General features: G+C 47.5%; 1 protein-coding gene across 1 annotated transcript in view; it reads left to right on the plus strand.

Annotated features, from left to right (window-relative positions):
• LOC132818916 (uncharacterized) overlaps nt 1-14,761 on the plus strand; it is a 113,137-nt gene extending 98,376 nt beyond the window's left edge. Inside the window, exons 9-10 of the mRNA XM_060830048.1 lie at nt 8,011-8,189; nt 13,472-14,761. Of these exons, the coding sequence (XP_060686031.1) occupies nt 8,011-8,189; nt 13,472-13,677 (385 nt within the window). The 3' untranslated portion in view covers nt 13,678-14,761. The remainder of the gene's footprint in view (nt 1-8,010; nt 8,190-13,471) is intronic.
• Nucleotides 14,762-26,002: the final 11,241 nt, after the last annotated feature.

Raw genomic sequence — 26,002 nt, forward strand, 5'->3', positions numbered from 1 at the left:
TCAACACCCCCTCACTCCCCCAAGAGCATGAAAGTCCTGGGCCGCCCCCACTGCCAAATCATCCTCTACTTCGGAACCCGACAACCACACAGCATCAACATAGACTTCGCTAGTTTCCTAATCTCTCCAAACCCCACCTCATTCCAGATCCAACCCTCCAACTCGACACCACCCCCTTGACCTGTCCTACATGTCCATCTTCCTTCCAACCTATCCGCTCCAGCCTTTCCACCGACCTATCACAATCACCCCACCACCTACCTCCACCAATCGCCTTCTCACCTACCTTCTCCCCCCACCCCATCCCCACACTCCTATTTATATCTCAACGCCCCTTCCCCACCAAAACCCCCCACCCCACATTCCTGATAAAAGGTTTAGGCTGGAACTGTCAACTCTCCTGCTCCTCGGATGCTGCCTGACCTGCTGTGCTTTTCCAGCGCCACACTTTTCGACTCCGACTCTCCAGCATCTGCAGTTTCTCCTAACCCTGTCCAAGACCGGTTACCCCCGAAACATCAACGTCTCCACCTCCTAGTGCTGCCTGGCTTGCTGTGTTCCTCCAGCCTCCTGCCTATCTTGCATTGCTTAGGCCGGGACATTGTTTTGTCCACTCTGGTATAAGGTGGACACTTCTACTCTCTGTTAAAAAAATCACTGATGGTGGAGCAGAAACTTATTAGTCTCAGAACTGACGGGCTATAACTCTCAGGAAAGGATTGGGTGGAGGGTTGTTTTTTTTTGTTTTCCTGAGATATGGTTCAGGCAGAGGGACTTAAGATGCTGTAAACATGACAGGGAGATAGAGGGGTTGAGGTGGGTTTTTGATTTGATTGATTTATTGTCGTCACATGTACCTAAGTACAGTGAAAAGTTTTGTTTTGTTTTGCGTGCAGTGCAGACAGATCATACATACAAAGATCATCGGGTGATTGAACAGACTGAAAAATACAAAGTTACACAAAAAGGTGCACAAAAAACAAGATCAGCGTTAGATTTGAAATTTAAGAGGTTTCAGAAGTTTAATAACAGTGGGGAAGAAGCTGTTCTTCAACCTGTTGGTACATGTGTTTTAAGATTGTGTATCTCCTGCCTGATGGCAGAGGTTGGATGAGATTATAACCGCGGTGGGAGGGGTCTGTGATGATGTTAGCTGCTTTCCCGAGGGCAGCGGGAAGTATAGATGGAGTCAATGGATGGAAGTATGGCTTGTGTGCTGGTCTGGGGTGTGTTCACTACTCTCTCGTGCAGTCCTGGGCAGCGCAGTTGCCATAACAAGATGCATCCAAATAGAATGCTTTCTGTGGCGCGTCGATGAAAGTTGGTGAGAGTCTTTTATGGGCGTTCCAAATTCCCGAGGAAGAAGAGACTTTGATATGCCTTCGTGAGTGTTGCATCAGCTTAGGACGGATTACAAGTCTGATTGGAAGCCTCAGCCAAAGGGGACATCATCAGCACAATGGGCCAAATGGCCCCTTTCTGTGTTGTACGGTTCAAATTGAATTGGACGCTGAGGAAATGTAAGTTTGCAGATGACAGTAGGATAGACGGAGGGACAGGTAATGTGGAAGAAGGAGGGAGTCTGCAGAAAGACTTGGACAGTCCAGGAGAGTGGGTATAGACGTGGCAGACGGAGTGCAATGTGGGAAAGAGTGAGGTTGTGCACTTTGGCAGGAAGAGTGGAGGTGTAGGCTATTTTCGAAATGGGGAAAGGCTTTGGAAATTGAAGCACAAAAGGAGATAGCTGTCCTCATTCAGGACTCTCTTAAGGTTAACATGCAGTTGGCATTCATTTCAAGAGGGCTAGAATACAAGAGCAGAGATGTGGTGCTGAGGCTGTTTAAGGCTCTGGCATTTGGAACATCTAATCTGGCTTTGGAGGAGGTCCACAGCAGGTTTGCAAGAATGACTCCGGGGATGAAGGGCTTGTCATACGAGGAGATGTTGTGGACTTTGGGTCTGCACTCGATGGAATTTAAAAGGATGAGGGGTGGGGGTGATCTGATTGAAACTTACGGAATACCAAGAGGCCTGGATTGAGTGGACATGGAGGAGATGTTTCCCGAGTAGAAGAGATGAGGATGTGAGGGCACAGTATCAGAGTGAAGGGAAGACCCTTTAGAACTGAGCTGAGGAGGAATTTCTTTAGCCACAGGATGGTTAATCTGTGGAATTTCTTGCCACAGAGGGGTGTGAAGGCCACATCATTGGGCAGAGATGTATAAGGGAATCAATGGTAACCAGGAGAAGGCAGGAGAATGGGGTTGAAGTACATATCAGTCATAATGGAATGGCGGATTAGACTCATTGGGGTCTTCGAACCTACAGTCTAAATGCAAGAGTAACTGTAGGTGTTTAACTGAGAAGGGGTTAGAGGGAGACTAGTGGAGGAAATTAGTTTTGGATTTTAGAACGGTGCTCGATACCCATAAAAACCCGTGGAAGCACCCCCCCCCTCCCCCCCACCCCCCAGGATTCTGATTGGAATGGAGACTTCTGGCAGTAGATGGGAGCGATGTTCATTCACCAAGTGGCTGTGTTGTGTAGTGGAGAACCGAAGCTTCCTGGAGTGTTGCTTGGTGATGGTGCCAGGGAGCTGGCCCTGACCACTGAACCTGTTGGAGGGCTAATAATCCCGTGGGACTCGAGGGTAAGGGGTGGTGGAGATTTCACTGACAATCCATTAGATCTTATTAACGAGACTGTTCCTCTCTGTCTGTGTGCTGGTAACCAGAGGTAAAAAAATTTTAATGCCAACATGACAAGTGCGTGGAATGGGTTCAGTGCAGTTCTGTCATCTTCTACTCAGGTCTCCCCATTGGCTCACCTGAGGAAAGCTGTGTCCTTCCAATCGCTTCACCCTCAGGTGAGAGGAAATCATTCCAGTTCCTACCTGGTGGAGGAGGTGCCGCCTGGATTGGGAAGCAGGTAGGGTTGGTGCTGAGGAACACCGACTGTGGGACAGGCCTGGATGAAGGATAAGCCTTTGAGGATTTCATCCTTGCTGTCAAATCCCTCTGTACCTTTTCTTCCCCACCTGCCTCCCCTCTGCCATCTCCAAAAGCCCACAACCAACCCCTGCCAGGATCTCTGAGCTCTGTCGATCTCTGACAGGTTAAATGACAAATCCTGACCCCTTTGCTTTGGACTTTCCCACGAGTGGAAATCGTTTCTGTCCTATCAGATCGATGAATCAATTTAAGTACCTCAAAGACATCAACCTTTCAGATCTTCTCAACTCAAGGCGATGTGAGCCTCGTCTATACCACAGAAGTTTAGCTTTGGGACTCGTGTGGTTCAGTGGTAGTGTTCCTACCTTTTGACAAGATTAGATTAGATTAGACTTACAGTGTGGAAACAGGCCCTTCGGCCCAACAAGTCCACACCGACCCACCGAAGCGAAACCCACCCATACCCCTACATTTACCCCTTACCTAACACTACGGGCAATTTAGCATGGTCAATTCACCTGCACAGCTTTGTGACTGTGGGAGGAAACCGGAGCACCCGGAGGAAACCCACACAGACACGGGGAGAACATGCAAACTCCACAGTCAGTCGCCTGAGGCGGGAATTGAACCCAGGTCCCTGGCGCTGTGAGGCAGCAGTGCTAACCACTGTGCCACCGTGCTGCCCACGAAGGGAGCCTGGGTTCAAGATCCACCTGCTTCAGAGCTATGTGATAACATCTCCGAACAGGGTGATGAGAAAATCTCTAGAATTTGTAGTTTAGCTTCCCCCAGAAGAGATTTGCCAGATGTTGCTGAATATGGAAGATTTGAGTTATGAAGAAACGCTGGATAAATTGGCTGGGACTTTTTTCACTGCAGCAAAGGAGGTTGAGGTGAAAGTGAGGACTGCAGATGCTGGAGATCAGAGTCAAAAGGTGTGGTGCTGGAAAAGCGCAGCAGGTCAGGCAGCATCCGAGGAGCAGGAAAATCGGGCAATTTGCCCTTCATCAGGAATGACCTTCATCAGGACCCGCACAAAAGTGATTCTTGATGAAGGGCTTTTGCCCGATTTTCCTGCTCCTCGGATGCTGCCTGACCTGCTGCGCTTTTCCAGCACCAGACATGGGAAGTTGAGGGGTGACCTTATAGAGGTTTATAAAATCATGAGAGGCATAGATAGGGTGAATGGTTGTTTTTTTTTCTCTCCATAGGTGGCGCATTTCAAGACTAGGGAGCGTATTTTTCAGCTGAGAGCGATTTTAAAAAGACATGAGGGCAGCATGTGTGAAAAGAATGGCCTGAGGAAGTGATGGATGTGGGTGCGGTTACACTGTTTGTAAGATACTTCAGTAAGGACATGAACAGGAAAGGTTTGGGAGGGATATGGGCCAGGAGCGGGCAGGTGGGACTAATTCAGTTTGGGATGATGGTCGGCACGGACTGTTTGGAACGAAGGGTCTGTTCCCGTGCTGTACGACTCTATGTGCTGTGACCTCCATTACAAGGGAGGCAGGTTTGACCAACCCTTGCTGGCCTTTAAACCCTTGAGAGGGTAGTGGAGAGCAATATGCCCACCTGTGTGGATCGCAATGACTGAAGATGTTCCCCCCATGGCCCACAGCCATGAATTTGGCACCTTCTCACCTTGTTCACCCAGCTTTAATTTACCCAGCCAGACATTTTGTTTATCGTCATCCCCCCGGCCATCTATCCTCGGCACCACCTACCAGGACATTGCCACCCCTCGGCAGCCTCTTTTCAGTCGCAATTAATGGTCTGAGTATTACCTGGTCCCCCTGCAGCTTTGAGAGTAGAAGGGGAGTTAGCAGGTTCTCAAAAGAGAGAGAATTGATTTTCAGCTTTAAACTGAGGTGTATTTAGTTATCTAGATGGTAAAACTGGTTTAAAATAAGCCCCATAATACTTGGAAATTCGTATTCTGGTGGTACTGGAGCTCAATTTAAGAACACAAGGTAAGTTAAAGGGGATGTTTTGCCCTGGTATTTTGGGAGGGTTAAGATCTCAATCTGCAGATTTGGCTATTAAATCCAGGCTGAAGCTGCATTGTCGGAGATGCAGGGATTTTAGCTCTAAGTGGGTATTAAGTGTAAAAGATATTTTCAAATTAAATTGTTCAGAGATAATATGCCACACCTCTGGAGCAGGTGGAACTTGACACTACCACCATATCAGAAAAGGTTGTGGGTGAAGAGTGCTCATGGAAAGCACCTCGGATTCCCAAAGGAGTTCTGGGTGGGGTGGGGTGGGTGGGGGTGGGGGTGGGGGTGCTCATTATCAACAGAGCTCCTACACACAATGAAACAGCAAGCCCTAACACCACCTTCTGTATGGGATTGGGGACATTCAGTAAATAACAGGAATCCCCAGAAGAGCTACAGATTTACAACAGGTTATAGAGACCATAAAACATAGGAGTGGAAGTAAGGCCATTCAGCCCATCGAGTCATGGCTGATGGGCATTTCAAGACCACTTATTCGCACCCTCCCCGTATCAATCTCTGCCTTGAAGACATTTAGTGCCCGGCCTCCACTGCACTCCGTCATCACTGACCCTCTAACAGAGTGGCCCTCCCTCAATACTGACCCTCCGACAGTACGGCCCTCCCTGAGTACTGACCTTCTGATAATATGGCCTTCCCTTGGTACTGACCCTACGACAGTGCGGCCCTCCCTCAGTACTGACCCTCCAACAGTGCGGGCCTCCCTCAGTACTGACCCTCCGACTGTGCGGCCCTCCCTCAGTACTGAACCTCTGACAGTGCAGCACTCCCTCAGTACTGACCCTCTGACAGTGCGGGCCTCCCTCAGTACTGACCCTCCGACTGTGCGGCCCTCCCTCAGTACTGACCCTCCGACTGTGCGGCCCTCCCTCAGTACTGAACCTCTGACAGTGCAGCACTCCCTCAGTACTGACCCTCTGACAGTGCGGGCCTCCCTCAATACTGAACCTCTGACAGTGCAGCACTCCCTCATTACGGACCTCTGACAGTGCAGCACTCCCTCAGTACTGACCCTCTGACAGTGCGGCACTCCCTCGGTACTGACCCTCCGACAGTGTGGCACTCCCTCAGTACTGACCCTCTGACAGTGAGGCACTCCCTCAGTACTGACCCTCTGACAGTGCAGTACTCCCTCAGTACTGACCCTCCGACAGTGTGGCACTTCCTCAGTACTGACCCTCTGACAATGAGGTACTCCCTCAGTACCGACCCTCCGACGGTGTGGCACTCCCTCAGTACTGACCCTCCGACAGTGTGGCACTCCCTCAGTACTGACCCTCTGACAGTGTGGCACTCCCTCAGTACTGACCCTCTGACAATGAGGCACTCCCTCAGCACTGACCCTCCGACAGTGTGGCACTCCCTCAGCACTGACACTCCGACAGTGTGGCACTCCCTCAGTACTGACCCTCTGACAGTGTGGCACTCCCTCAGTACTGACCCTCTGACAATGAGGCACTCCCTCAGCACTGACCCTCCGACAGTGTGGCACTCCCTCAGCACTGACACTCCGACAGTGTGGCACTCCCTCAGTACTGACCCTCTGACAGTGTGGCACTCCCTCAGTACTGACCCTCTGACAATGAGGCACTCCCTCAGCACTGACCCTCCGACAGTGTGGCACTCCCTCAGCACTGACACTCCGACAGTGTGGCACTCCCTCAGTACTGACCCTCTGACAGTGTGGCACTCCCTCAGTACTGACCCTCTGACAATGAGGCACTCCCTCAGCACTGACCCTCTGAACATTGCAGTGTACTCTCACCCTGGATGATGTGCTCTTGGGCACTGACTCATCAAAGACCAAGCCATATCAGCTCACAACTGGGCTTCCATGCTCGACCGTCTCTGCTGACTGATTTGACCAGTTGTTAGTGTTAGCCTCACTGGGGCATGGGAGCAATTGATCATCTGTCAGACCTTCCACATGTTCCCTTGAGATCCCAAAGAGAGAGCTCAGGTCATAGGATCGTACAGCACAGAAACAGATGTTTCAGTCCAACCAGTCCACGCCAACTAGATAGCCTTCGTTAATGTATTCCCATTTGCTAGTATTTGGCCCAAATCCCTCTAAACCCTTCCTATTCATATACTCATACAGATGCCTTTTAAATGCTGTAATTGTACCAGCCTCCACCACTTCCTCTTGCAGCTCATTCCACACATGTACCACCCTCTGTGTGAAAACGTTACCCCTCAAATCCCTTTTAAATGTTCCCCCTCTAACCTTAAACCTATGTCCTCTCGTTTTGGACTCCCATAGCCTGGGGAAAACACCTTGTCTATTTACCCTATCCATGTTCCTTGGGACTTTATTATAAACTTCTATAAGGCATTCCTCAGTCTCCTATGCTCCAGGGAAAATAGCCCCAGTCTCCCAGTAGCTCAAAATCTCCAGTTCCAGCAACATCCTTGTAAATCTTTTCCTTTCAAGTTTCACAACATCCTTACTATAGAAGGGAGACCAGAATTGTTCACACTATTCTAAAAGAAGCGTGACCAATGTTTTATACAGCCACAACATGACGTCCCAACTCCTACACTCAGTGCACTGACCAGTGAAGGCAAATACCTACTCCACTATCCTGGAAAGCATACCAAATGTCTCCTTCACTATCCTCTCTACCTGCAACTCCACTTTCAAGGAGCTATGAACCTGCACTCCAAGGTCTCTTTGTTCAGCAACACTCCCCAGGACCTTACCATTAAGTGTACAAGTCCTGCCCTGGTTTGCCTTACCAAAACGCAACATCTCACATTTATCTCAATTAAACTCCATCTGCCACTCCACGGCCCATCTGCTCAAGGTCCTGTTGGACTCTGAGATAACCTTCTGTGACTGGGCGTGCCACAGATGTGCTGCTGTGGGTCCCAGTGCTGTAGAATTGGCACCATTAGTGGGTCTGTCTGACAACAGACTGTTGCAGTGTTGGGTGGGGGGTGGGGGGGGGAGGTGTATCTTCACGGGACATTGAGGTGAGGACAGGCTGTGTGTGTGTGTGTGCTTTGTTCAGACGTCTTCCATTTCCTGTTGACAGTGAGGTCCAGACTCGCTGCAGCCCAGGGATGGCTCTCTGTGGAGGAGATCTTGCCCCACCCAGACGCCCAAGGCCGGTTGGCCAAGTGACGCAGACATTTGCTGATGCCAGCTTCGTGCTTGAACTCTCCAGACCAGCAGGGGCGCTGTTTGGGTTTCACATCTCCAGATTGAGTGGCCGTGAGTACTGCAGTTCCATCCCTCCTGACTGTCTGACTGAGGACTCCCTGGTTATAGAGGCTGTGAATGGCCTGGTGTTTGTCTGTGTGTGTGTGGGGTGGGGGGGGGGGGGAATGGGGGTGTGGGGTTGGGGGATGGAGAGGAGGCTTTGGAGGGGGTGGGGGTGGAATTGGATCCCATTCCATCGCTGTAACCTCACTGGGAAAACATGTGCACCTTTGAACAGAAGGACAGGGAAGGAAACAGTGAGGTCTGCAGATGCTGGAGATGAGAGTCGAGGGTGTGTTGCTGGAAAAGCGCGGCAGCATCCGAGGAGCAGGAGAATCGACGTTTCGGGCCTGAGCCCTTCATCAGGAAAGAGGGATAGAGAAGGTCATTCAGCCCCTCTAGTCCATTACATGCATACTCGAGGTTGTGAGGGAGAGTGCTCTGGGGAGATTTGGGACTGAGGGCCCCAGTCCCTCAGACTCCCTAATTATGCTGGTGGCACACACACTTTCTTTACCCAGAGAGTGGTGGGGGCATGGAATGCGCTGCCCGTGGGAGTGGTAGAGTCAGAATCATTGATGACCTTTAAGCGGCAATTGGATAGGTACATGGATGGGTGCTTAATCTAGGATAGATGTTCGGCACAACATTGTGGGCCGAAGGGCCTGTTCTGTGCTGTATTGTTCTATGTTCTATCATCCCCACCCTCCAGTATCTATCAGTCCCTGGGTACATGGCCTGTTTTCTGCCATCTCCTACACGTAAAAAATGAGGTCTGCAGATGCTGGAGATCACAGCTGCAAATGTGTTGCTGGTCAAAGCACAGCAGGTTAGGCAGCATCTCAGGAATAGAGAATTCGACGTTTCGAGCATAAGCCCTTCATCAGGAACACCCCACATTCAGTAGGGGTAGGGCCCCTTTGGTCTGATCTCACGGACTGCAGGGAGTCACTTTGAAAGGAATGCAAGTCCTTCATTCGCAGCCACAGTTGCCAAGCTCTGAAGCCCCACCTCACTTGAGGAAGGATGGACAGGCTTGGGAGGCAACGTAGAGGAGGTTCACCAACTTGATTTTGGAGATGAGGGGGTCACCCTATGAGGAGAGGTTGAGTCACCTGGGACTGCACTCACTAGAATTTAGAAGGTTGCGAGGGGATCTTATGGAAACATATAAAACTATGAAAGGGATAGTTAAGATAAAGGCAGGCAAGTTGTTTCCACTGGTGGGTGAGACTAGGACCAGGGGATATGGCGTCAAGACTGGGGGGAGTAGATTTAGGACAAAGATGAGGACCAACTGCTTTTCCCAGAGAGTAGTGAATCGATGGAATTTTCTGCCCAAGGAAGCTGTAAGAGGAAGCTTTATTAAATATTTTCAAGACACAGTTGGATGGGTTTTTGCATTAATTATTGAGGGTTATGGGGATAATGCAGGTAGGAGGGGCTGAGACGATGGATAGATCAGCCATGACCTTAATGAATAGAGGAGCGTGCTCGATGGGCCAAATGGCCTACTCCTGCTTCTATTACTGTGAAACTATGAAACCTGGGCCTGCTTGGCAATCAGGAAGGCTTTTAAGTATCAGGTCTACAGCTGTGCAGAGCCCATGCTCGCGGTTTTAAACAACACTTCTCTCAAATTCACCAAATATCCTCAGACAGCATCTTGGAAGCCCATAATGCCAACTGAAGACAGTCCATGTCTTGATAGACTAGTATCAGTTGGTAAATGTAGCAAGAATAACACCTCTGCAAACACCCCCTAGAAGATTTTTTCCCCCTGTTTTCCCAGTAATGTGATAGGAACCTGTGCCTCCCAGCTATGTGAATATCATCTCATGATTCCCTTATCATTAGTCATTTGTCTAACTTTGTAATTCAGGAACAATATTCTATTTAGTACATGTTTCTAGTTGCCCAGCTATAGAAAGGATATTATTAAACTAGAGAGTGTGCAGAAAAGATTTAATAGGATGCTCTCTGGACTGGAAGGTTTGAGATATAAGGAGAAGCTAGATACGTTGGGGAGTTTTTTTCTCCCTGAGTGTAGGAGTCTGAGGGGCGACCTTGTAGAGGTCTATAAAATCATGAGAGGCACAGATAAGGAGATAGCCTGCAGCTTTTCTTCATGGTAGAGGAGGCTAAAACTAGAGGTTTAAGGTGCGAGGGGGGAGATGCAAAAGGATCCAGAGGGGCACTTGTTTCACACACAGGGTGGTGGGAGTCTGCAACGGGCTGCCAGAGGTCGTAGCGGAGGCAAGCACAATTTTGTCATTTAAGAAACATTTGGACAGGTAGATGGCCGGGCTAGGTACAGAGGGAGGTGGACCGAATGCAGGCACATGGGACTAGGTTAATTGTAAAAACTGGGCTGCATGGAGCAGTTGGGCCGAAAGGGCTGCACCCATGCTGTAGACCTCTGTGACTCCAGGATGAGCAATCTATTCTTCTCCTCGTCGATCTGTCCTTATTTCTAGGGCTAGGCCATCAGATTGATCCACCCTGAAGGATTTGTCACTGCCTCCTGCAGGTCAGCTGACCTGGAGACTCTCTCACTCTCACTGCCTGCCTCCAGGGGGCTCTGGGGCTACTTAGTCACCCTGTTCCAGGGGTTACATTACAGACAACCGGTCCTAAGGTGAAGCACAAACCCCTGGTTTCTGGTGTAGAGGTAGGGATGTGGCTCAAGATCTTTTTGCTTATCCTTGCAACCCTTAAAACCTGTTTCCAATTAGATTTGTTCTTCTCCGCCAGGCTCTCATTACATTGTTATACCCTTTATCACTGTCCATTTCAAGCACGTCTACCAAACAGCACCCACTCCAAGTGATGCAGATGAGTAACTAAACTTTGGCCTGATTTTTGCCAGCAAAGCTTGTAAGCTTACCATGGGAAAGCTCCTGACTAACCACATGAGAAACTCACCCCAAATGGCAAGGTCCTCTCTCTGGGAGAGGAAGTGGGTTATAGGGTGGAGTCAGGTTGAAGGGTATGGGGGTGTGTGTTGGGGGTGGAGTGGTACATCGCAGACTTTGTTGAAAGTATTTTGTTCAATACCAGGTCTTCTGGCCTTTATTCATAGAGTCATAGAGCCACACAGCACGGAAACAGACCCTTCAACCCAACCTCTCCATGCTGACCAGGAATGCTAAACCGAACTAGTCCCATTTACTTGCATTTGGCCCATATACCCCTCTAAACCTTTCCTGTTCATGTACCCATCCTAATGTCTTTTTAATGTAATTTTACCCACCTCTATCAATTCCTCTGGCAGGTCATTCCATACACGCACTGCCCATTGCATGAAACAGTTATGCCTCACCCTGTCATGTCCTCACTTACTCACCATGCCCCATCCATGCCAATTCATGCAAAACCTGTGTGTATCTACCCACCACTCTTTGTCTTATACTCTCCATGCCAGCTCACCCAATGTCCACCATGGACAGACTTTAGGAATCATGTTGAATTTAAATAAATAGGTGGCACGGTGGCTCAGTGGTTAGCACTGTTGCCTCACAGCACCAGGGACCCAGGTTCGATCCCAGCCTCGGGTGACTGTCTGTTTGGAGTTTGCACATTCTCCCCGTGTCTGTGTGGGTCTCCTCCCACAGTCCAAAGATGTGCAGGTCAGGTGAATTGGCCTTGCTAAATTGCCCTTAGTGCTAGGTGCATTAGTCAGAGGGAAATGGGTCTGGGTAGGTTACTCGTTGGTGTGGACTGGTTGGGCCGAAGGGCCTGTTTCCACACTGTAGGGAATCTAATCTAAAATGAAATTCTGAATATGCATTACAGCCTTTATCCTATTAAATACAATTATCCTATTCTTAAAAGCCCAATTCAGATCAAAGTTTGTGAGAAGATTTATAGCTCGGGTGCTCGTTGTTGTGGTTCTGTTCGCCGAGCTGGGAGTTTGTGTTGCAAACATTTCATCCCCTGTCTAGGTGACATCTTCAGTGCTTGGGAGCCTCCTGTGAAGCGCTTCTGTCATGTTTCCTCTGACATTTATAGTGGTTTGTCTCTGCCGCTTCTGGTTGTCAGTTGCTGTCCGCTGCAGTGGCCGGTATATTGGGTCCAGGTCGATGTGTTTGTTGATAGAATCAGTGGATGAGTGCCATGCCTCTAGGAATTCCCTGGCTGTTCTTTGTTTGGCCTGCCCTATAATAGTGGTGTTGTCCCAATCGAATTCATGTTGTTTGTCATCTGTGTGTGTGGCTACTAAGGATAGCTGGTCGTGTCGTTTCGTGGCTAGTTGGTGTTCATGGATACAGATCGTTACCTGTCTTCCTGTTTGTCCTATGTAGTGTTTTGTGCAGTCCTTGCATGGGATTTTGTAGACTACATTGGTTTTGCTCAGCCAAACAGAGAACAGCCAGGTAATTCCTAGAGGCATGGCACTCATCCACAGATTTTATCAACAAACAAATCGACCTGGTCCCAATATACCGGCCACTGCAGCGGACAGCAACTGACAACCGGAAGCGGCAGAGACAAACCACTATAAATGCCGAAGGAAACATGACAGAAGCGCTTCACAGGAGGCTCCCAAGCACTGAGGATGTCACCTAGAAAGGGGACGAAACGTTTGCAACAAAAACTCCCAGCTCGGCGAACAGAGCCCAATTCAGATATTGAAACCCCCTCAAAACTTATTCCTCTATAAAACAGAAGAACAGACCAGTATTCATAATCACACATCAAAGATAGCCAATCCTTTCATAACCACTTTGAGCCACAAATCGGTGTAGGACCCCTGCTGAGATGATGATAAGCTGTAGCAAGCAGTCAAGCAGCAGCTGTAGTTAGAACGGTCTCATCATTGAAACTGCCATCAGACTTCCCAGTAACATTGTAACTTCGGGAGCAGATTTCTTTTTCAACCCTCACTGGCACAGGCAGCCTTTTTTGGTTGTTTTTTAAGGGGCTGATTTAACAGACCTTATCTACCCTGCAAGAGCATTTTCAATGACTCTCAATACTTGGAACTCTCTCACGCTGCACTGCGGCCCTTGCTGCAGTGAAATTACACTGAGATGAAATTGCACTGAGTTCAGTGGGGTCTGCTGAGTTTGGATTTCCCTCACAGAGTCTCAGAGATGTACAGGTGGGAATCATACTTTTTCCTCCCAAAAGAAATGGAATGTTGGAAATGCGGGCGGCATTTCAGGATCCGTGTCCCATCCACTTTTTCTGAATAGTGCTGGAACCTCCGTGATCCTGTGAAAATCCAGGCCTTGGATCTGCCCGGTTTTTACCATGTTAATTTGTATGCTTTTCTTTCCTCCTTCCTCTAGGTATATTCGTTCACCAGATGGCAGACCGGAATGCGGAGAAACTGTACGCTGGATTGCTGGAAGTGGGCGATGAGATTCTGGAGGTGAATGGAGAAAGTGTTGAAGATCTCAGCTTCAGTGAGGTGAACAGCCTGATGCTAAGGCACAGCACAGTCTCCATGTGGGTCAGAAGGCGCAGTGGGACCAGACAGCCACAGGAACAGTAATGGCCATTGGCCTGGATTCACAAACACTCGAACTGTCCGTTCAGAGCACTTTCAGAATTTACACACACTCCAACACTTACCATCCTGAGTCTTTGTGCTCAGGACATGGGCATGGGACTGTAACAAGCTGCCATTTAGGTGCCCTATCAAAGACTGGGGCCCCTGTATGTTTACACACAATGTTACTGGGAAGGATGAGGCAGCTTCAACATCGAAACCATTCCAACTGTATCTGCTGCTTTCCACAACCTATTGTTGTCTCAGTGGGGATCCTACATTCATATTGATGTTAAGCATCCTTGTCACACATAGCTTTGTCCTGTGTGGCATGTTGAATTTCCTCACTGAGATATTTACTTTTCCCAAATTCTGATGGGCTGGAACCTTCCTCAATATCTGATTGGCTGGATAGTCCCGCTGGCCCTCAGTATTGATCTACACCTTCACATTCTGCAGGAATTAGGCTTTATTTTTAAATTCATTCGGACTGATTCCTTGACTTCCCAACCAAGCTATTTATTCCCTGGTGTCGGGGGGTTTAATGAGCCAACTAACTGAGAACCATAGCTTTAAACTAAGGGGTGGTAGGTATAGGACAGATGTTAGGGGTAGATTCTTTACTCAGCGAGTCGTGAGTTCATGGAATGCCCTGCCAGTAGCAGTGGTGGACTCTCCCTCTTTATGGGTATTTAAATGGGCATTGGATAGGCATATGGAGGAAAGTGGGCTAGTGTAGGTTAGGTGGGCTTGGATTGGCGCAACATCGAGGGCCGAAGGGCCTGTACTGCGCTGTATTTTTCTATGTTCTAACCACAAACACAGAATGAGCCAGTTTTATACTTGCTCGTAAACTTCAAAAAGGTGGACATGAATGATAAAATAAACTAGGGATGTGCGACTGGACCAAGGCAGTACAGTCTCGCCCTATCAGAAAGTGACATCCAGATTCTAGCAAACCATCACTGGGTCAGCCCTTTTAAACTAAAAACAACTCTTTGGTTTTATTTCTTGACCCAACCGCAGCGACAGTTTCAGTGGCTTCATCGTGGGAACTGCCGTATCCTTGCCAGTCATAATTTATAAATATTCAACCCAGAAACAAAACTTGTGAAATAAATTTGCTATTTATTTAACAGCAGCGGCCTCAGACTCATGTTGTATGATAGGGAAGACCGAAATTCACGGGTACAACAGTAAAATGCCGCACTTGTTGAAAATCTGGACGATGTACAGAACAACGTGGACGTGCCTGCCAGGTTGTGGCAACGTCTGTGGAGTGAGAAACAAGAATTAACTGTGTTGTGCTGAAGGCCTGTCATCCTGAAACATTGACTCTGTTTCCCCACCCTCCACGGATGCTACCTGAACTTTTCCGACATTTCCTGCTCGAATTGCATTTGTGTAGCTACTTTCAGAGTTTCACGTCCCCCGTTCCTCACCGAAAGGGATAACTCAGTATTGTGTAAAGTTTCAAAATCGACGTAAAACCTACTTCTGTGCTCTTTTATCCTCCATTCCCATTCCCATTCCCCGCTGTTGACTGGTGCAGGGGAATTATGTGGGCAAATTTGACATTGTTTAACTGGATCCTGAAGGTTTCAAACTATAACTGTGTGGAAAGCAGTCTCGGTACACAGAGTCATTGAGCATGGGAACAGGCCCTTCGGTCTAACCAGTCCATGCCCACCATAATCCCAAACCGAAATGGTCCCACCTGCCTGCTCATGGCCAATATCCCTTCAAACATTTCCTAGTCATATACTTATCCAAATGTCTTTTAAACATTGTAGCTGTACTCACATCAGCCACTTCCTCTGGAAGTTCATTTCAAACACAAACCACTCTATAAAAAACATTGCACCTCATGTCCTGTTTTTAGATCTTTCCTCTCACCTTAAAAATATGCTCCTTAGTTGTGAAATTTCCCCCCCCCCCCCCCGCCTTTGGGAAAAGACACCTTATCTCTGCCCCTTATGATTTTATAAACCTCGATAAGGTTCCCCCTGAACCCCCTAAGCTCCAGTGGAGAAACACCCCAGCCTCTCCTTATAACTTCCATCCCCAGCAACATCCCGGTAAAATCTCTTCCCTACCCTCTCCAGTTCAACAATACCCTTCCTATCACCAGGAGACCAGCACACAGCATCCCAGAAGAGGCCTCACCAATTTCCTGTCCAACCTCAACATGATGTCCCACCTCCAGGGTCTGAGCAATGAAGGCAAGCATGCTAAACACCTTGTTAACCAACCGGTCTACATGTGACATCAAACTTCAAAGAAACTTGGAGGGTTGAGACTCAGGAGTGCGAGGTGCTGGGGAGAAGCTGTCCATTTTGTTCAGAAAGAGGGTGGGCGCGAGAGTTGTCCTTAGCAACCATCCCCCGTCGCCATCCCCAAGAAAACCTGCCTCATCTCTGGCCAATCGACTCACTAAGAGCTGACAGGCACAACATTGGCAACTTTTACAGCGAATCAAAGCCCTTCGTACAGGCACCCCAGATGCTGACAGCCAATCAGAAGGTGGCAGTTTCTGGGTCCTAGAGGTCTCCAACTGGGGGCCTACTCCTTGTGAAGCCAACAGCGAGCTGGTAATTATGTGTTGTGCCCTTCTTGCAGGGGGTGGGAGCTGCGTGGCTGTTGGAAGCAAGGGCAGTGGGTGAGCTTTCAGTGGCCGCACCTAAAAATGAGGAATCGCCCAGGAATGAGGAAACACATTTTCTCTCAGAGGGTTGTTAGTCTTTGGAATTCCCTTCCTCAAAAAGCAGTACGTGCAGAACGTTTTAAATATACTTGATTACCGAGGAGAAAAATTTATTGGGATGTTTAGGAACGTGGAGTTGAGGTTACAATCAGGCATCATCTTATAGAATGGCTAAGCAGGCTGACTTCCCTACTGTTGTTCCTTGTTTGTCTGCTTACCTCCATTCATGCCTCTGCCCCCACATTGAGGCACTTAGGGGGCTCTCTCTCTCTCTCAACCCAGCAGGTAGATGGCCCTGGCTTTCTAGCCCAGAAACTAGTCATCTCACCCAACCACCAAGGGCATCTGTGGATGGGGAAGTGGCAAGTCTGATGTCCTTACTGGCCATTAATTATCTAGCTGAATGGTGGTGGGTCACAATGATCCCATGGGCCACCTAACTCAGAACATAAACAATGATTTCAAGCAAGTGTGCTGTTTTGAAAAATGTAGGGGGTGATGGATTCTCAGGGGAACGTAGCACGAACAGCCAAGTTTCTGGTATTAAGACTGGCTCAAATGCAATGAGGGGTACGTCGGCTTCCAAAAGATCCGAAGTACAGACAGACATTTCTGTGGCCAGAAGAGAAAAATCAGAATAGTGTGTTGCTTCCCTGGTGCCAGGATCAAGGATGTCTCAGAGAGATTACAGAATGTTCTCACGGGGGAGAGGAGCCAGCAGGAGGTCATTGTCCACATTGGAACCAACGACATAGGAAGGGAAAAGGTTGAGATTCTGAAGGGAGATTACGGAGAGTTAGGCAGGAATTTGAAAAGGAGGTCCTCGAGAGTAGTAATATCTGGATTACTCCTGGTGCTATGAGCTAGTGAGGGCAGGAATAGGAGGATAGAGCAGATGAATGCATGGCTGAGGAGCTGGTGTATGGGAGGATTCTCATTTTTGGATCATTTGAAGCTGATTTGGGGTAGAAGTAACCTGTACAAGAAGGACGGATTGCACCTAAATTGGAAGGAGACTACTATACTGGCAGGGAGATTTGCTAGAACTGCTTGGGAGGATTTAAATGAGTAAGATGGTGGGGGGGGGGGGGGCAGGTGTGGTTGGGATCCAGGGAGATAGTGAAGAAAGACATCACTCTGAGACTAGTACAGTTGAGAACAAAGGCAACTCAAGCAGTCAGGGCAGGCAGGGACAAGGTAGGACTGATCAATTAAACTGCATTTATTTCAATGCAAGGGGCCTAACAGGGAAGGCAGATGAACTCAGGGCATGGTTAGGAACATGGGACTGGGATATCATAGCAATTACAGAAACATGGCTCAGGGATGGGCAGGACTGGCAGCTTAATGTTCCAGGATACAAATGCTACAGGAAGGTTAGAAAGGGAGGCAAGAGAGGAGGGGGAGTGGCATTTTTGATAAGGGATACCATTACAGCTGTGCTGAGGGAGGATATTCCTGGAAATACATCCAGGGAAGTTATTTGGGTGGAACTGAGAAATAAGGAAGGGATGATTACCTTATTTGGATTGTATTATAGACCCCCTAATAGTCAGAGGGAAATTGAAAAACAAATTTGTCAGGAGATCTCAGTTATCTGTAAGAATAAAAGGGTGGTTATCATAGGGGATTTTTAACTTTCCAAACATAGACTGGGACAGCCATAGTGTTAAAGGTTTAGCTGGAGAGGAATTGGAATGTGTACAAGACAATTTTCCGATTCAGTATGTGGATGTACCTACTAGAGAAGGTGCAAAACTTGACCTACTCTTGGGAAATAAGGCAGGGCAGGTGACTGAGGTGTTAGTGGGGGAGCACTTTGGGGCCAGTGACCATAATTCTATTAGATTTAAAATAATGATGGAAAAGGATAGATCAGATCTAAAAGTTGAAGTTCTAAATTGGAGAAAGGCCAATTTTGACGGTTTTTAGGCAAGAACTTTCAAAAGCTGATTGGAAGCAGATGTTTGTAGGTAAAGGGACTGCTGGAAAATGGGAAGCCTTCAAAAATGAGATAACGAGAATCCAGAGAAAGTATATTCCTGTCAGGGTGAAAGGGAAGGCTGGTAGGTATAGGGAATGCTGGATGACTGAAGAAATTGAGGGTGTGGTTAAGAAAAAGGAAGAAGGATAGACAGGATAGATCGAGTGAATCCTTAGAAGAGTATAAAGGCAGTTGGCGTATACTTAAGAGGGAAATCAGGAGGGCAAAATGGGGACATGAGATAGCTTTGGCAAATAGAATTAAGTAGAATCCAAAGGGTTTTTACAAATATATTAGGACAAAAGGGTAACGTGGGAGAGAATAGGGCCCCTCAAAGATCAGCAAGGTGAGATGTGTGGAGATGCAGGAGATGAGGGAGATACTAAATGAGTATTTTGCATCAGTATTTACTGTGGAAAAGGACGTGGAAGATATAGCATGTGATGAAATAAGTACTGACACCTTGAAGAATGTCCATATTACAGAGGAGGAAGCGCTGGATGTCTTGAAACCCATAAAAGTGGATAAATCCCCAGGACTGATAAGTTGTACCCTAGAACTCTGTGGGAAGTTAGTGAAGTGATTGCTGGGCCTCTTGCTGAGATATTTGTATCATCGATAGTCACAGGTGAGATGCCGGCAGACTGGAGGTTGGCAAACATGGTGCCACTATTGAAGAAAGGGGGTAAGGACAAGCCAGGGAACTATAGACCAGTGAGCCTGACGTTGGTGGTGGGCAAGTTGTTGGAGGGAATCCTGAGGGACAGGATGTACATGTATTTGGAAAGGCAAGGACTGATCAGGGATAGTCAACATGGCTTTATGTGTGGGAAATCATGTCTCACAAACTTGAGTTTTTTGAAGAAGTAACAAAGGGATGATGAGGGCAGAGCAGTAGATGCGATCTATATGGACTTCAGTAAGGCGTTCGACAAGGTTCCCCATGGGAGACTGATTAGCAAGGTTAGATCTCATGGAATACAGGGAGAACTAGCCATTTGGATACAGAACCGGCTCAAAGGTAGAAGACAGAGGGTGGTGGTGAGGGTTGTTTTTCAGACTGGAGGCCTGTGACCAGTGGAGTGCCACAAGGATCGGTGCTGGGTCCACTACTTTTCATCATTTACATAAATGACTTGGATGTGACTATAAAAGGTACAGTTATTAAGTTTGCAGATGACACCAAAATTGGAGGTGTAGTGGACAGTGAAGACGATTACCTTAGATTACAACAGGATCTGGACCAGATGGGTCAATGGGCTGAGAAGTGGCAGATGGAGTTTAATTTAAATAAATGTGAGATGCTGCATTTTGGGAAAGCAAATCTTAGCGGGACTTATACACTTAATGGTAAGGTCCTAGGGAGTGTTGCTGAACAAAGAGACCTTGGAGTGCAGATTCATAACTCCTTGAATGTGGGGTCGCAGGTAGATAGGATGATGAAGAAGGCATTTGGTATGCTTTCCTTTATTGGTCAGAGTATTGAGTACAGGAGTTGGGAGGTCATATTGCGGCTGTACAGGACATTGGTTAGGCCACTGTTGGAATATTGCATGCAATTCTGGTCTCCTTCCTATCGGAAAGATGTTGTGAAACTTGAAAGGGTTCAGAAAAGATTTACAAGGATGTTGTCAGGGTTGGAGGATTTGAGCTATAGGGAGAGGCTGAACAGGCTGGGGCTGTTTTCCCTGGAGCGTCGGATACTGAGGGGTGACCTTATGGAAGTTTATAAAATTATGAGGGGCATGGATAGGATAAATAAACAAAGTCTTTTCCCTGAGGTGGGGGAGTCCAGAACTAGAGGGCATAGGTTTAGGGTGAGAGGGGAAAGATATAAAAGAGACCTAAGGGCAATGTTTTCACACAGAGGGTGGTACATGTATGGAATGAGTTGCCAGAGGATGCGGTGGATGAGGTACAATTGCAACATGTAAAAGGCATTTGGATGGGTGTATGAATAGGAAGGGTTTGGAGGGATAGGGGCCAGGTGCTGGCAGGTGGGACTAGATTGGGTTGGGATATCTGGTCGGCATGGGCGAGTTGGACCGAAGGGTCTGTATCTGTGCTGTATATCTCTATGACTCGATGATGCTACATGTTGTGAAGGAGTTGTGTCTTTTGCCAGGACAAACCTGCCCTATTATTTTGACTTTTTGCCACCTCCAGGAAGAATCATATCCATGCTATCCAAATTTATCAACCAAACAAAAGTAGGAGACTTGGGAGGGGCGGGGGAGGGGGGGGGAGTGGGAGAGGAGGCAGAGTCTGCATGTGCAAAGAAGGGCCTGAAGTATCTTCAGGAGAAGGTAGGGACTGGGCAGACAAGTGGCAAATGCCATTTAACATGAAGAAGTGTAAGACAATGCATTCTGGGAAGAGAAAGCAAGAAATGGGAAGCTAGTGGGTGACTCCTGTTGCTGCCAACACTCAGGCTGTTGGCAGTTTGAGTGCATATTTATGAAGACTTTGCAAAAATCAAAGTGGTCTGCTGAGGGATCCGGCACTGGCGGTGATTTGGGAAAGAGGAACTATAAGAAAATCCTACAATGCCTGATTTTCATGTTTTATTGAAGCCAGCAGAAAACAAAATGGGTCAGGGTACAAAGGTCAGGTTGATTTCACCCCCACCAATGGTGGCTGAACCAGGAGTAGAGTATGGATCCGTTTTTGCTGATTCAGGGTGTTTAAGACATAGATAACATACAACATAAAATCACCGATGTTGGGCTGAAAATGTGAAACTCCAGTCAAGAGAAAGATCTAAAATACTAGGGCTGTTTGCAATACAGAGGAGCCATTAAGGATTTAACAATTCATCATGTGTGTTATAAGGATGGTGGTGCAGGCTCATCACTGGGCTGAGTGTAGGGAAAGAGCTAGATGTAATCTCTTGGAGTACAGGAAGCCATATAGTCCATTGGATGGTGTCGCTATCTCTGTACCTCAGGACATAATTGCCACAGAAACTGGCTCATAACATGGTCAAATGAGCTGATTATCAATGTGTAAATCCTTAGGACAGGCCAGTAAGGATGGGAAGTCTTCTGGTCAGCTGGAACTATGTGTTAACACAGCACAACAGCCTTCCCCATCTTGCCCTGATGTGCCTTGTTCTGAGACATGCCCAAAGCAGATGTGGAGGGGATGTTTCCTCCAGTGGGGGAATTCAGAACGAAAGCTAGAGGATAAAGAGTAGCAGAATGTACACAGAGCTGAGGACAAATTACTTCTCCCAAAGAGTTGTGAATCTATGGAATTCACTGTCTCAGAGTGTGGAGGATGTCTGGACTCTGAGGTTCTGGATCAGTATGGAGGTGAGAGGGTAGGGAATGATTCAGAGTGTTCGTTGGGGAGTTGAACACTCCAACTCTGCCCTTTCCTTCATTTAGCCAAGTACCTTTGGTAAAATAACCTTTTGTAGCCTGCTGCAGTCCCTAATAGGACGCAACAAACTTACAAACACAGAGAATGGGAATCAGGTGGGCTTTTATAACAACAACCCAGTTACCATTAGGTTAGGTCTTCCTTTCTGGTTTTTATTGAACTCAAATCTGACCATGTGCTGTGGTGGGATTCAAACTCCTCAACACATTACCCTGAGGTTCTGGATTACTGGGCTAGTGACAAGGTACTACCTCCCCCAGATCACCATATCAATCCTCCCCCTCCTGACTATTCTAGCGACATTCCTGATGTTCTCTCAAATCACTCACTCGACCTTAGCTTGCCCCCAGGCCCCCATCCCAAATAACACCCCCCATCCTGCAAGAATTGTGTTAGGGCTTCACTGTTCACTAGACTTTATTAGCAATTGGGATTGAGAGCCATTATAATCATGTTTTCCACTGGCACAAAGATACACTGCATTTAATGCAAAGTAAATTGAAGCATAAAATTAGAAAGATATTAATAGATTAAGTGGGAGGACAAATGAGTTTCCATAAAGGCACACATGACAACATTTGGAGCAGGATACTTTTAGAACAGGATACTTCCAAAATACAGCAAAGCCATAAACAGTGGACATAGATTTTCAAAATGACATCAACAGGCCACAGGAAATAATTAAAGAGGATAGTGGAACAATAGAATAATCCCGATCGAACTAGAATACAAAAGGCTTGAAACTACACCAGCTATACAAAGCCCTGGTCAGTTCACAGGCACCGTTTTAGGAAAGATATTTTGGCCTCGGCAGATTTTACAAGAATGTTATCAGGACTTCAAAGTTGAAATTGCGAGGAACGATTACACAACTGAGCGCAGTCAAAGTTTGCAAGGAATGGCAGAGGGATTGGAGTCGACTCTGCAGATTGGAGCCAGGTTTCCCAGGGTTCAAAGGAAGCCTCATATTTATGATGACCACTGGGTGCTGCAGAGTGTTACAAAGCCAATGAAATACACTCAAAAGTGTAGGTACCATTTTCATGCAGACAACAAGGAAGATGAGTGAATTTAGGAAACATTTGAGACACAGACAGTGCAGGAAGGGCTTCCAATTCGTTTTTACATGAGGTCCTGCGTGCTGGCTCAGTTATTGATTTCCAATCTGGGATTGTTAATGAACGTTATTCAAGGGCAAAGGCTATAGGGAGGATAGGGAATTTGGATCACAGATTCACCCCGCCAGAATTAATATTGACGTCCACATTCTCTGATTGGTCTCCACAAACTGTGATCTCCGATTCTGTAGATGGGGGTGGTGTCAATTTTGAAAGAATGAATAAAGCTGAGAAAGGGGTTGGATCTCATCGGCATTGTGAAGTTCAACACAGTGAGCATTGACGGGGTGTATCCATTTGAGGTGAGCTGAAAACCAGTAGCAGTCGATCTAAAAGGGAGACGATAAATCCAGTCAGGAGTTCAGGCAAAATGCTTTTGCCCATAGAGTGGTGAGACTGTGGAACTCAGGCCAATGTAATAAAAGGGAAACTAGGTACACATGAGTAAGAGAATAAGACAGAAGGATACGAGACGAATTCCCAACAAGAATAGAGTGGTGTGTGTGGCCCAGTGCGAGACTGTTCACTCTGTTATTCTGTAATTAAAGATCCCCATAAGGTGGCACCCCACAGAGAGGGGAGGAAGTTGATGACAGACGTGTGCGAGCCCCAGGTGCTGGGAGTGAAGAGACACAGACAGCCTCCCAGGGTCAGAGGCTTGATTGTCAGTGCACGGTCTCTCAGCTCCTCACAGGCAGTGCAGCCTCAGCTTCCCCCTCAGGCTGCATTACAATGGTAATGAATCCAGCTGGACTGACAGCTTGTCCTGGGGAGATCGGGCTGGGGGTGGGGGGGAGGAGGTTAGCTGTGGGCTGGAGGATGGAGGTTGGTGGGGGTTTGCCTGGGCCCCAGCTGCTGGCTGTCGATGTCGCCTAGAGGGGGTTGGGGAGCGGGGGGAAGAGCAGTGGGAATCTGTCCTGATGCTCTGCAAATCCACCCTCACCTGCTGTCAGAGGAACTCTCTATTCAGCCACTGATGTCATTGGCAGAGGCTGTGGTGACTGCTTTTATGATTAACTCTTCACTTGCCTCGACTCCAAACCCCCTGCAGCGTTTCAAACTTGGCAGAAACAGAGAAAATGTAGAAACTGGGAGCAGGAGGAGGCCATTCAGCCCTTTGAGTCTGTTCCCACATTCAATACGATCATCCAACTCAGTCCCTGTTCCTGCTCTCTCCCCATAACCTTCGATCCCTGTAGGCCGAAGAACGAAATCTATCTCCTTCTTGAGAACATTCAGTGTTTTGACCTCAATCGTTTTCTGTGCCAGAGGGTGCCACGGGCTCACAGCTCTTTGGGTGAAGACGTTTCTCCTCATCATGGTGTTAAATGGCCTGTCCTGTCTCCTTAGCAACAAAATCGCGAATTGCTTGAAAAACTCACCAGGTCTGGCAGTATCAGTGGAGAAAAAGCCGAGGTAATGTTTCAGATCCAGTGACCCTTGTTCAGAACTGTGTCCTTTTTCGGGAACACACATCCTGCATTTCCCCTGTTAGGATTTTATAGGTTTCTATGAGATTCCCCCTCATTCTTCTAAGCTTCAGTGAATATCATCCTAACTGATCCAGTCCTGTCACCCCAGGAATCAGTCTGTTAAACCTCCATTGCACTCGCTCTGTAGGCAGAACATCCTTCCTCAGATAAGAAGACCAAGACTGCACAGAGTATTCCTTGGTCTGGTCTCATCAAGGCTCTGTACAATTGCAGCAAGACCTCCCTGCTCCTATACTTGAATAACATTTATGACAAATGGTCAGGTCGACCTTATAAATACTGGATCTTTACGCTTAGTCAAAGGGTTGTTGCCACTGAGATGACAGGGGTGCCTTGCCTCTCTAGTGTCACTACTCTACGGATGATGACATAAATGTAATTGTTTTATCCTGTTCCCAATAAGGCTAATTACATGCATTCTCCATAACATACTTAGATCCAACAACCAGGTTTCCTTAATATACACAGAATGATTAATTTATTATAAAACAAAACTGGTTAATGCAGACCAACATTGACCAAGGTGAGAGCTGCAGGGACTTGGTGTGAGTTAGAAACTAGGCAGCAGGATAGAAGCTGGTGACTTCAGGAGAGCTGGGTTATTGGTTATCAGTGTTGGTTAACACACATGCAGAATGTAAATGTATGAATATTTACATCTCAACAGAATCCAAAACACACATACATTCACACCTGTTAAAGGAAGAAAACAGATATTTCTCTGCACAGCTTCAATTTGGGAGAAAGCACTTTTGACCGATAATGGTTAGTTTTTGAAGGAAACAAAAAGGATAAGGAGTGGTCTGTTCAGCTTGTTGGTCTGGCTTTCTAGAGCACGTAGACAGGTTACTAGACAAGTGGAGTTATCTCTGGGGCCTTGCTAGATACAGCTTGCTCAGGAAACACAGTACCCAGACATTTTCGACCTGTTCTTTCTCGAGGAAAAGAACATCCTGGTAAATCTTTTCTGAACCCTCTCGATCCTTCCTGTGAGGAATATAGAACATAGAACATAGAAAAATACAGCGCAGTACAGGCCCTTCGGCCCTCCATGTTGCGTTGACCCAAGCCCACCTAACCTACACTAGCCCACTTTCCTCCATATGCCTACCCAATGCCCATTTAAATGCCCATAAAGAGGGAGAGTCCACCACTGCTACTGGCAGGGCATTCCATGAACTCATGACTCGCTGAGTAAAGAATCTACCCCTAACATCTGTCCTATACCTACCACCCCTTAATTTAAAGCTATGCCCCCTCGTAATATCTGACTCCATACGTGGAAAAAGGTTCTCATGGTCAACCCTATCTAAACCCCTAATCATCTTGTACACCTCTATCAAGTCACCCCAAACCTTCTTTTCTCCAATGAAAACAGCCCCAAGTGCCTCAGCCTTTCCTCATACGATCTTCCTACCATACCTGGCAACATCCTGGTAAACCTCCTCTGCACCCGTTCCAGTGCCTCCACATCCTTCCTATAGTATGGTGACCAAAACTGCACACAATACTCCAGATGTGGCCGCACCAGAGTCTTATACAACTGCAACATGACCTCAGGACTCCAGAACTCAATTCCTCTACCAATAAAAGCCAGTACGCCATATGCCTCCTTCACAGCACTATTTACCTGGGTGGCAACTTT

Source organism: Hemiscyllium ocellatum, chromosome 9 (assembly GCF_020745735.1).
Source record: "Hemiscyllium ocellatum isolate sHemOce1 chromosome 9, sHemOce1.pat.X.cur, whole genome shotgun sequence".
NCBI classification, from domain to species: Eukaryota; Metazoa; Chordata; class Chondrichthyes; order Orectolobiformes; family Hemiscylliidae; genus Hemiscyllium; species Hemiscyllium ocellatum.